Genomic DNA, 12,286 nt, shown 5'->3' on the forward strand with positions numbered 1-12,286 from the left:
CCAAACTGACGAGGTCCTGCAGCTGTCCCAGCCCTGCTTGCAGAAGTGGTGCCGAAAGGAGGGGAACCGCGGCCCCTGCTGGCCACTTCGGCAGGAAGGCGAGCAGGGGCTTTAGGGACAAGGCCAGCTGATGCCTCTTGCAGCAGAAGGTGGGGGATGCAGGGCTCCTCTGGGCCAGGGACCTCTACCTCCTGCTTGGTGCGAGACACCTGCCCCACAGGACAAACCAAATGTGCTCTTGGCCAGGCGCGGTAGCTCACGACTGCAATCCCAACACTTTCGGAGGCTGAGACAGGAGGATTGCTCGAGGCCAGGGGCTTGACACCAGCCTGGGCAACACAGACAGAATCCCGTCTCTATTTTTTTTTTTTTTTTTTTTTTTTTTAAGAATCTGTATATTCCAGCTGGACCTCTGCTTACCTGGCAACCAATTACCTTAGTTGTCGGGGGCCAGGGAGCCAAGTCCACTCTTTCAAGGAGGAAAGCAGACACACTTTTAAAGACTGCTGAGCACTATCTGCGTATTGCTATATTGCCTAACTTTGACTGTCATTTACTAGCTGTGGGATTTTGAGCAAGTTTCTTATTTAGAGACAGGATCTTGCTTTGTTGCCCAGGCTGGAGTGCAATGGCACGATCATAGTCCACTGCAACCTCGAACTCCTGGGCTCAAGTGATCCTCCTGCCCCAGCCTCCCATGTAGCTAGGACTAGAGGCTCTCACCACCATACTCCGTTTTTTGTTGTTGTTGTTGTTTTGTTTTGTTTTGTTTGTAGAGACAAGGTCCTGCTGTTTCCCAGGCTCTTGAGCAAGTTTCTTAATCTCCACATACCTCAGCTCATCCATGAAATGGGAATAATCTCTATCTCAGGATTGTTAAAGAGACTAATATATGTAAGGTGTTTAGAATAGTTCCTGGTATATAATAAGTACGTGTGTTCAATTTAAAAATTTAGATTTTCACGCAGGATGTGGTGGCTCAGACCTGTAATCCCAGCACTGTGGGAGGCCAAGGCAGGTGGATCACTTGAGGTCAGGAGTTAGAGACCAACCTGGCCAATAGGTTACAATTTTTGTATTTGTAAAAATACAAAAATTAGATGGGCATGGTGGCGGGCGCCTGTAATCCCAGCTAGTAGGGAGGCTGAGGCAGGAAAATCACTTGGACCTGGGAGGCAGAGACTGCAGTGAGCCAAGATCATGCCATTGCACTCCAGCCTGGGCAGCAGAGTGAGACTCTGTCAAAAAAAAAAAAAATCAGCGTGGGTTGTAGGCTACTGTAAGTAGTTCCTTATTCTAGGGATTTTCTTGGTATCTTTCAACTATTGATTTCTAGTTTAATTCCACTGTGGTCAGAAAACGTATTTTGTATTTCATTCCTTTGAAATTTGAGGCTTATGGGTCGGCATATGGTCTATTTCACTAAAAGTTCCACATACACTTGAAAAGAATGTACATTCTGCAGTTGTTGGATATAGGGTTCCATATGCATCCATTAGGTCAAGTGGTTGTGTTATTCTCTCTTCTGCTATTCCTATCTGTGTACATGTGTATGTGCACACACACGTGTTTTCCTCCTTGTTCTTTCAGTTACTGAGAATTATGTTAAGAATCTCCAATTATGAGGAGGAATTTGTCCTCATAATTGGAGACTATTTCTCTTTGAGCTTAGTCAATTTTTATTTTATTTAAAGGTGTTATTAGATACACAGAAATTTAGGACTGTTATATTTTCACAGTGAATAAATTGTTCATGATTATCAATATCCTCTATTGTAAAACATCCTTCTTCATTTCCAGTAACACTTCTTGCCTCAAAACCTACTTTGTATGATAGTCACATCTTTTCTTTTTACTTACTGTCAATGAATTAACTATTCCATTCTTTAATTTCACCCTTCTGAGCCCATATATTTGTCTCTTGTAAATAGCATATAGTGGGTTTTGATTTTTTTTTATCCAGTTTGACACTTAACATTGTTCAGCCCATTTACATTTCATAAATTTAGTAACAGTGTTGGATTTACAGTTAACCTTTTGCTATTTTTCCAATTTGTCCTATCTTTTGTTCATTTGGTCCTCTTGTCCTTTCTTTTTTAAAACTGCCATTTTCTCCTTGAGTCTTGGATTTTTATTTATTCTTGTAGTTCTTTTAGTAGTTACCCTAGAAATTCTGATATTTATCTGTGATTATCATTTTCTTAAATTCGTACTTTTACCACTTCCCAAATAATGTAAGAATCTTACAAGTACTTAACTCCACTTACCTTCCTTCCATCACTATTGTTATTTATTTTTTGTAATTTTAGTAGAGTCAGTTTCATCATGTTGGCCAGGCTGCTCTCAAACTCCTGACCTCAGGTGATTCTGCCTGCCTTGGCCTCCCAAAGTGCTGGGATTTGAGCCACTGCACCTGGCCTATTTTGGTGTTTTAATATTTTTTTTATGGTTGTTGCAACAGTAGTATTGTGTTGCTGTGACCTATATCCTACCCATCAATAACTAAGTTTTTAATAAGTCTTGGTATCTTGTCAGACAAGTTCTCTTTCCCCATCTTCAAATATATGTTGGCTATTTGGGGGCATGACTCTTCCATATGAATTTCTGAATCAGTTTATCTAGTTTCCAAAAACACCTGTTAGGATCTTGTTGGAAATTATATTTATAAATAGTCAGAATTTAAATTTTCATGCTTTTGAGCTCTCCATCCATGAATATAGTATGCCTATCCATTGAACAAATTTCTGTTAGGCCTTTCAATAATGTCTTGTACTTTTCTCCATAAAGAATTGCACTTAAAAAGATACAGGATCTTGCTGTTACCCAGGCTGGAGTACAGTGGCACAATCATAGTTCACTGCAGCCTCAAACTTCTGGGCTCAAGAGATCCTCCTTCCCTAGCCTCCCGAGTAGCTAGGACTACAGACTCCTGCTACCACACTTGGCTTTTTTTTTTTTTTTTTTTTTTTTTTTTCCTGTAGAGACAAGGTCTTGCTGTGTTGCCCAGACTGGTCTTGAACTCCTGGCCTCATGTAATCCTCCCATCCTGGCCTCCCTAAGTGCTGGGATTACAGGTATGAGCCACCATGCTTGGCTAGGAATTGCACAGTTTGATTTGATCCTCAATCACCTAGGATCTTTATTCTTTTTTTAAAGCACTTTATTAGAATAGGTAATATATTTACCAATTTCTAAAAACTTAAAAGTATACCTTGATAATTTCCCACCTATTTACCTCAGGCACCCAATTCTCTTCCAGAAAAAAAACAATGTTACTAATTTCTCTATTGGCTTTCAATGTGGTTACTATTTGTATATAGTAGTTACATTAAATTTTGTTCCTCAATCTTGCAACTAGAAATCCAGCTGAAATATTTTTAGTATTTTTAAGTTATTTTGGATTTTATACACACACACACACCATCACCATCATCATTACCTGCCAAGGGCAGTCATTTTGTTGCTTCTTTTCCATTCCTTATTCCTTTCACTGATGTTACTGCATTGGCTAGGATATCTCTAAATAAAGTAGCTGTGAAAGTAGCTGGATAGCAGCTGTGATAGAGGGCAACCTTGTCTTATTCTTGACTTTAACGAGCTAGCTTCTATTTCATTTGCTATAGGTTCTCAATAAAAGTCTTTATCAGGTTAAAAAAAAAGGTACCTATTTTGCTAAGAATGAGTAACATGAATATTTTAATCAAGTTATTTTCTGTACCTATTGAAATGATCCTATGGTTTTTTTTCCTTTAACCTATTAAATGTGCTGAATCACCCATAGAAAAAAAAGTAGTCTCAAAACACTTTTACCCCAAGTTGTTGTTTATTATCATGGGGAGGCGGGGGGAAGAATCCTTTATGATAGTGAAAATATACTTTATTTTTAATACCATAGCTGCCAGCAATATACTGGTGTTGATGTTCCAAAGAGAAAAGAAAATACATGCATCCTATAATAAGCTTTCATTTGCCTGTTCAAGAAATTCTGAAGAAAATACTCCAATTCTGTTCAACATGATGGCTTGAAGAGTTGAAATTTTTCCATGATAAAAATATAATTTGTGTGGCCCAAACCTTGACTATTTATAAAGGATGGAGTTTTTTAAAGCCCACATATATCAATAATGAATGCTCCCCTCTCTTTGAATTAAATGCTTAATTCAAATTAATGCAAGAAATTGGTGAATCATTAAATGATGAAATTTGTATCAAAATGTTCATGAAAAAATACATTTCTATTTCCTCTACCTTTTTACTTTGTAGTTATTTTCTAAATGGGTTTAAGTACACAGAAATAAATGCTATCTACATGCAACTCTGGAGAGATTCAAAACACAACAAAAGTAAAGTTAACACGCCTAAATCCTAGAGTTGATTCACTTAGTGTAAGAATAAATGTCAGAAATCTCTTAATTGTATACAGATTGCTCAAGGATTTAAAGATAAATCGTGAAAGCCAAAATTACCAAGAAATAAAATCTTATTTGAATTATATCATAAAAGTTAACAGTCCTAGTAAAAGACAACAGAACTGTACAGAATATCTGCATCTACATCAAAAAAAAGGGAAGTTTTATCAGCTAGAATAGAGAGCTTTCCAACTGTTGAATACAAAAATTTCTCAGAATCTCTTGGAAAACAGATCCATTCAGACTCCAATCTCCTCACTGAAGTAAAACACAAAAGGTGTTTAAATGAAGGGGAATGGATTCATTAGTTGTAAAAATAAAATCAGATTTTTCCATTATGTCAATTCATATACTGCATGACCTGTCTACTATGAAAACTTTTATGTGCCAAATTTCTCAAGATTTTAAACTATGCTCTTTCCACAAACATACAATGGGGTTAAAGCATGTTGCTGGATCGTCCTTTTTACTAGCTAGCTTTTGTCCATTTACCAATTTCCATTTCATTTGACTAACTTCCCTGATAAAGTGGTATCTGTCTTTCTACAGAGAAAAATAATTCTGTCTTCATCAAAATCACAATAGACATGCCTTCCTCAACATTTAGAGGGATGGCCAAGTGTAATCACTGGGTTAATAAAAACAGGAGAATATCCAAAATGAAAATATTTGTTTCAAAATGAATTTTCATCACCGTATTTTGAAGAATGGAGCTCTTTCCTCTGTTAGCCCTCTACCCTGCACCACTCGGTCCACCACGCACTGGAAAGAACAAACCTTACTGCTCTTGAATCTTTTTTATACTTTAAGCTATGAGGCAAGGTTCAGTATCACCAGAATGAATGCCAAGTTGCCACTGTTTAAAAAGTAGGTGAAGAGTGATAATGCCTGCCTGTGCACTGGTGCAGATGGGACACTTTCACCCACTAAAACCACTGCAAAATAATTTCTCAATAGATAACTAACTAGTGCTTCTTCCTTGAACCAGATAAATCATACAATATTTAATTACCAAAAACAAAAACCAAAAAAAAAAAAAAAAAAAAAAACAAAGCAGGTACTCAAACTTTTGATAAGCAATAAAGAGTTTTAAGAAAGGTATGGTAAAGAATCTCCCTAAGCCAAATGGATACGACATGGAGATTTTCTTATCTTTCATACTAAGCTAATTAATGATAGGTTCAAAAAATGCAGGACATTTATAAAAAGCTGCTTCCATAAAGCCAGTGCTTACTAAATGTTAGCATATCAAAGTGGGAGAAACACTGCCCTTTTAAAGCAATAAACTTAAAATTTCAAGAAACAGCCTATGAGAAATAGCACTTCCTATACAAATTAGGTATAAAAAAATGACCAAAAATGTATTATAGTCACAATCACAGTCTTTGGAGTAGTACTTAGAAAGTCTGGTTTTGTTTTTGTCTTTTAAAAAAGAGTAAATACATAGCAAAGTTTTATTTTCGGCAAGTTCATCCTCCCTTGTTAGAGCACAAATAATCCCTGGTTTAGGACTTCAATTTTAAAAAACCCCGAAAAACAAAACAAAAACATGCAGAGTGCTATTCCTCAACATGGCTACTGGAAAATTTAACTCCAGGAAGTGCAATGAGTGAGATCAGGCAAAACTACAGCAAAGACACACTCACCATAACTATAACTTAGTCTCAAAGGAATGAACAATCCTCTATACAAGGTAAATGGGGTGAACTGAGAAAGTTGGTGACCTGTGTTTTATCTTTTTTTTATATAGGATGGATAATGCATTCTTTAGGTCATCTACATTAAATGTACTTTAGAAATAAAAATTCACTTGATATTTTGACAAACCCGCCCTTCATTCCTTAGGTTAATTTCTGTGTTAATTTTTACATTACTAATCATTGTACTGCTATAGCTAAATCAACTAAAAATCAGTTTATGTAGTGTTGCTCAAAAGATGTACAAACAGCAAGCTCTATGATTACCTAAAAACAAGCTTTTTAAAATAAAGAAAGCAATAAAGTTCCAAATAAATGGCACAGGGCAAAACAAATATAATCAAACATATTTAGACAGAGTATCAGGTGCCCATCAATTTCTCTTATAAAGATAAAATGCTTGAGGAAGGTCTTGAGAAAACCTTCACTCCCTCTAAACTTTTAGCTTCTACATGGTGTCAGATGTTACAATTGGTATGAAGGATAAATACTTTTAGGCAAAAGTAAAAATCTATCTACAAAGCAATATAGCAAAATCTGTAGTGACTTTTGTAGAAAGCTCTCTTCTCTGGTGGTAATAGTCGTTAGTACATATCCAGGATAGACTAAATTGAAACAGTATTTCTGATACAGTAGCAATCCTTTCATATACTTTTACTAAATATTACAAAATTCCAAAAAATACATAAATATTCCTTGTACCATGTATTATGCACCAGTTCGGGGCTGCCTGATAAAGTCGTGGCTACTATTTTAACAATTAAACATTGCACCTCAAAAGTTCTGCCATCTATACACAGTGAATGGACACAACGGTGAGGGCTCCTGAGAGATGGCAAGCTACCTCTAAAGTGAAGAGTTTGTGGTGGAGTGTCTCCAAATTAAAGACAGGGGAACCCAGGTAGGGGAAGTAGGCAGGGTAAAAGGATTTTAAAATAATACTGCTTCGGAGTGTATATTTTAAGATAACTACTATACCTTGTCTATCCTTGATCCTAATCTTTAATAACTGCATGTTCGTGCAAAATACAATTTCTGCTCTATAAGAAGGAGTAGCCTGTTAGGGAAAGCATATTTTTAGGGGAAGACATGAAGACATCTCTTTTATAAATGCGATTTTACTTGGTGAGTCTTTTGGCTACATCACTATATGCTATTTCAACCTCCTTATCACTGGGACAGGTATTGGTGAACTCATCCCTACTGTATGCATTAGTTAGGTATCTCCAGATGCCAGTCATGTCTTTTGGAATATCAAAGTTGCGATACTTTTTGGCCACCACCTGAAATACAAAGAGATCAAAAGTTAACAGACTTATTTTCCATGTCTTGTAAGCTAGACACATCTCTGATTTGGGGGCAAATAATTAATGCTCTAAATCTTTGAGAACTGCTTCTATTTGAAAAGAAGTCTGTCACCATCATTCTAACCAGTTTTAAATAATGACCAAGACTGCAAGCTACACTGGGATTTAGAAGTGTGACAGTGACTGCAAATAACTGCCTTGGACACCCAGAAAGATAGCCGAGTATAATCACTGGAAAATACTTCACAACACACATATACTATTTTAGATCTGTTTTTGTTATCTTAGGTCTTTATTTACAACTAGTGCTTATTATTATTCTATTTAACAATGTGCCCAGCCCAGTGTCTCATATAATAAATGCTTAATACTTTTTGCCTTGAATAGAGAAAGCCAGGTGTGATCACAGAACAGAATTTGACAACAGAAGTCAGTGTGGCAAACTCCAATTCAAAGTCATGCATGGTATCTTTGAATTTTTATGCAGTCACAGAAAAAAAAATTCATCTTTCTTATATTCCTCAATTTTAAGACATAATTTTCCATTTAACTAACTCTAGGGTGTTTCAACTATTGCCTAAACAGCATTGAGTTAAACAACTAGTCATATAAGATCAGAAATGTTTTGAGCACAAAGGAAATGCCATGTTAGTAAATACAATACAAGGCAATGGCAATGCGACATCACCCCCTCAGACCTACCTTGACAATATGCAGTTTGGGCAGCAGGTTGCAATCAGCTAATGTCATTTCATTGCCATCCAGAAATTTACGTGTAGAAAACTTAATGTCCTCCATACTATTTTCATCAATTTCATCAGGGAGAGGAGAATTCAGATATTCATCTAGTTTCTGCAGGGTTTTCAGGAGACCCCTCTCCAGTGCTTGGGGGGGAAAAAAAGGAAAAAGGTGAGAATACTGTAAGAAGGAAAACCACTCAAGTCCGCATGTAGAAGCATGACTCTTTGAGTCAGTAACTGTTTAAAAATGTTTACTCTGACACAAGGTACTGAGAACAATACAGAAAAAGCCCCTGCTCTCCTAGAGCTTAATTATGTGATAGGGTGGGGGATGAAACAAGTTTGTTCAGGTAAAAGTATAAATAAGCATAATAATGTCAAACAGTGGTGTTTGTAAAAAACTTACTAACAACTGGCCGGGCGTGGTGGCTCACGCCTATAATCCCAGCACTTTGGGAGGCCGAGGCAGGCGGACCACAAGATTAGGAGATCGAGACACGGTGAAACCAGATTAGGAGATCGAGACACGGTGAAATCCCGTCTCTACTAAAAATACAAAAAAATTAGCCAGTTGTGGTGGCAGGTGCCTGTAGTCCCAGCTACTCGGGAGGCTGAGGCAGGAAAATGGTGTGAACCCGGGAGGCAGAGCTTGCAGTGAGCCAAGATAGGACCACTGCACTCCAGCCTGGGTGAAAGAGTGAGAATCCGTCTCAAAAAAAAAACTTGCTAACAACTACATGTCCCACACATGAACACAAATGCTCCAACACATTTGACATTTAAACTGGAAAAACGAATGAGAAAAGGCAAGCACATTAATTCAAATCTAGGGATTAAAAAATCTTAGAGACAGATTATTGCCCTCATTTTTAATTCCTGCTCCCCCAGGAATATTTTGATTTATCAGCAAGAAATGTGTTAAGAAATACCAATACAAACAATCCAAACAGAAAACCTGGGATTTTCAAAACTGTCTTATAATTCACAGGAAGCCAAGAATAGCACTATCTTACACAAAAAACACAAAGGTCAAAGAGTTCAATTTTCAATACTGAACTGGGAGCCTCTTTAACCAAATAGATTAAGATGCTCTGATTGTCATGATGCAGATTGTCATGATTCTGATTGTCAAGATTCAGAAGAAAGGATAATAGAAGATCTGTCTGTTGTTATTCCGTATTTTTGATGGCATTCATTAACGTGGGACAGAGCACCACTGTATATCTGGAAAGTCAAGGTTAGTGGCCCTCAGCAGAAAGGGGGTGGGAATGTCATTAAAAATATGGAGTAACAACAAACAGACCTTCTATTATCCTTTCTTATCCTCTACTTCCAATCCACCTTCCCCTCCTCTCTCAGAATAGATGAACTTACACAGATGACTGTGGTAACTGGTCACAAAAGAAAGTTAAATATCATGAGGTGGCAAACCATGTAGTTTTAAGTCTGAATTCAGTTGTGTCCTTTAAGAAAAAAGGTAAAGGCTTACATGCTGCATCTTAGATATTTTACCAGCAATGTACATATGTCCTAACCCCAAACCTCTTCTTCCAAATTGCAGCCACCCACTCAGCCTTTGGTCCCTTCATGGTAGTCCAGGTAACACATGGTAGTCTTAGTTAGGTAAGGGGTTACAGGCATAAAAAGGAATGAATAGATTTTAGGAGATAAAAACTAACAGAGTTCAGAAACCAAAGTGAATATGGAGAAAGCGGGGAAGATGCATTCGACAAAATATAATTGAGCCCCTACTACATGCCAAGTCTTATTCTAAGGACTGTTAAATTCACTGTTGAATAAAGCATAATAGGTTCCTATCCTCAGAGAGTTTAGATCTTGGGGACAGAGGGTAGTATAGAGACGCTGGTCAAGAAAGTAAAGACTCCCAGGGTGAATGCTGGTGTCATTACTGAACCATTTACCATCCCAAGGAGAAGCAGATTTAGGGGCTATGGAGATGAGTTCAGTTAACATGCTGAGTTTGAGGTGCCTGTAAGACATGTGAATAGAGATGTCCAATAGACAGACAAATACGCTTTCAAGTGTCACAAACTAAGCTGGAGTAATGTGTTTAGAAGTTATGAGAACATAAATGAACACTGAAACCATGGAGTAAAGGAGAAGTAGAAGGCCTGGAGAAAGGCCTAAGGAACATCATTTAAAGGACAGGTAGGAGGAAGAGCCTGTGGAGAAGACAGAGTTTCACCATGTTAGCCTGGCTAATCTCGAACTCCTGACCTGAAGTGATCCGCCTGCCCTCGTCCTCCCAAAGTGCTGGGATTATAGGCGTGAGTCACTGCAACAGGCCAGATTTTTGAATTTTTAAACAATCTTCCATTCCTGAGAAACCCAACGTGGTTGTATTACCTTTTGTTATGTTGCTGGATTTGGCATATTTTGTTTCAGACTTTTGTATCTATATTTGAGAAAGATTGGCTTGAAATTGTCCTTTCTTTTGATGTTCTTATATGATTTTGGTATCAAGTCTCCCTGCCCTCAAAAAGCAAGTTAGAAAGTATTCCCTTTTTGTTCCCTGGAAAGGTATATGCAAGTATGACCTTCCTTCCTCCAATGCCTGGAAGAGTTCAACAGTGAAGCCATCTGGATCTGGATTTTTCTTTTTAATTATAAGAAATTTAAATGATATAAGAATATTCACATACTTAATTCCTCCTTGTGTCAGTTTTGTTACACTGTACTTTCTGTAAATTTCTCCAATGTTTTCAAAATTATAAGCATAAATATTTTCATTATATCCTCCAAAAATCACTTTAATGGAACATCTGTAGCAATCTTCCTTTTCATTCCTAATATTGGTTTTTGCTGTCTTCTCTCATTTTTCTTGATTTTCCTTGTCAAGGACTTAACAATTTTTTTTATTTGTTAGACTTTTCAAAGAACTAGCTTTTAGCTTCCTTGTTCAATGTCATGTTTTGTTTTCTACTTCCTTATATTCTGTTCTTTAGTATTTCTAATTTTTACTTCACCAATATTGAGCTCTCTTCTTTTCTAATATAGGCTTTTGGAACTATACAATTCCCTCTAAGCATGGTTTGAGCCATATCTCACAAATGTAGACATTCTGTATTTTCATCCCTTTATTCCTTTTCAATCTGTGGATTATTTAGAAATATACTAGTTAATTTTCAAACATGTAGAAACTTTCTAGCTGTAGCTTTTGTTTTTTCATTTTTGAGACAAGGTTTCATTCCTGTCACCCAGTCTGGGGTGCAATGGCACGCTCTCGGCTCATTGCAACCTCCGTCTCCTGGGCTCAAGTGATCCTCCCACCTCAGCCTCCTGAGTAGCTGGGACTATAGGCACATGCCACCGCACCTGTCAAATTTTTGTATTTTTTGTAGACAGAGGGTTTAGCTATGTTGCTGAAGTTGGTCTTGAACTCCTGAGCTCAAGTGATCTGCCCACCTCAGCCTGCCAAAGTGCTGGGATTACAGCCATGAGCCACTGTGCCCAGTTCTAGCTGTACTTTTGTTATTGATATCTATCATATTGTCTTTGATTGAGAAACATTCCACATGTTTTCAATTTTTTTGGAAAAGTTTTTAGCTTTGTTTTATGGCCCAGCTTTACCATCAATTTTGTTCCATGTGCATTTGAAAAACAAAAGTATATTGTGAAGTACAGTGAGATATGTATATACATATATGAGATTAAATTTGTTCACTGTATTGTTCAATTTTGTCTTCTCATTGTTTTCCTTTTGCAGTTGGTTCTAACAGTTACTAAGGGGGTAAGTTAAGATCCCCACTGTGACTGCGGATTAGTCTCTCTCTTTTAGTTCTGTCAGTTTGGCTTTTATTTTCAGGCCAGTTATTTGGTAACAAAGTTTAGAATTATTTTATCTTCCTGGTAGATAAACCTTTTTAAATCAGTCTGAAACACGTTTCCTTATCTCATAATGCTTCTTTCCTTAAAGTCTACTTCATCCAATGTCAGTGTGGCTTTGTCAGCTTTCTTTAGGTTAGTATTTACACTATTGCATTTTTAGCTTTCCTGGATCCACATTTCATTTATGTATGTGTTTCAGATAGATATCTAGATAGATAGATAGCTAGATATCTAGATAGATAGATAGATAGATAGATAGATAGATAGATAGATAGATAGATAGA

General features: G+C 37.1%; 1 protein-coding gene across 1 annotated transcript in view; it reads right to left on the reverse strand.

The window, feature by feature from the left end:
* Positions 1-3,804: 3,804 nt before the first annotated feature.
* CLIC4 (chloride intracellular channel 4) overlaps positions 3,805-12,286 on the reverse strand; it is a 99,120-nt gene continuing 90,638 nt past the window's right edge. The window contains exons 6-7 of the mRNA XM_023219624.2: positions 8,116-8,297; positions 3,805-7,389 (exon numbers count right to left, since the gene is read on the reverse strand). Of these exons, the coding sequence (XP_023075392.1) occupies positions 7,225-7,389; positions 8,116-8,297 (347 nt within the window). The 3' untranslated portion in view covers positions 3,805-7,224. The remainder of the gene's footprint in view (positions 7,390-8,115; positions 8,298-12,286) is intronic.

This window comes from Piliocolobus tephrosceles, chromosome 1 (assembly GCF_002776525.5).
Source record: "Piliocolobus tephrosceles isolate RC106 chromosome 1, ASM277652v3, whole genome shotgun sequence".
Lineage (NCBI taxonomy): Eukaryota > Metazoa > Chordata > Mammalia > Primates > Cercopithecidae > Piliocolobus > Piliocolobus tephrosceles.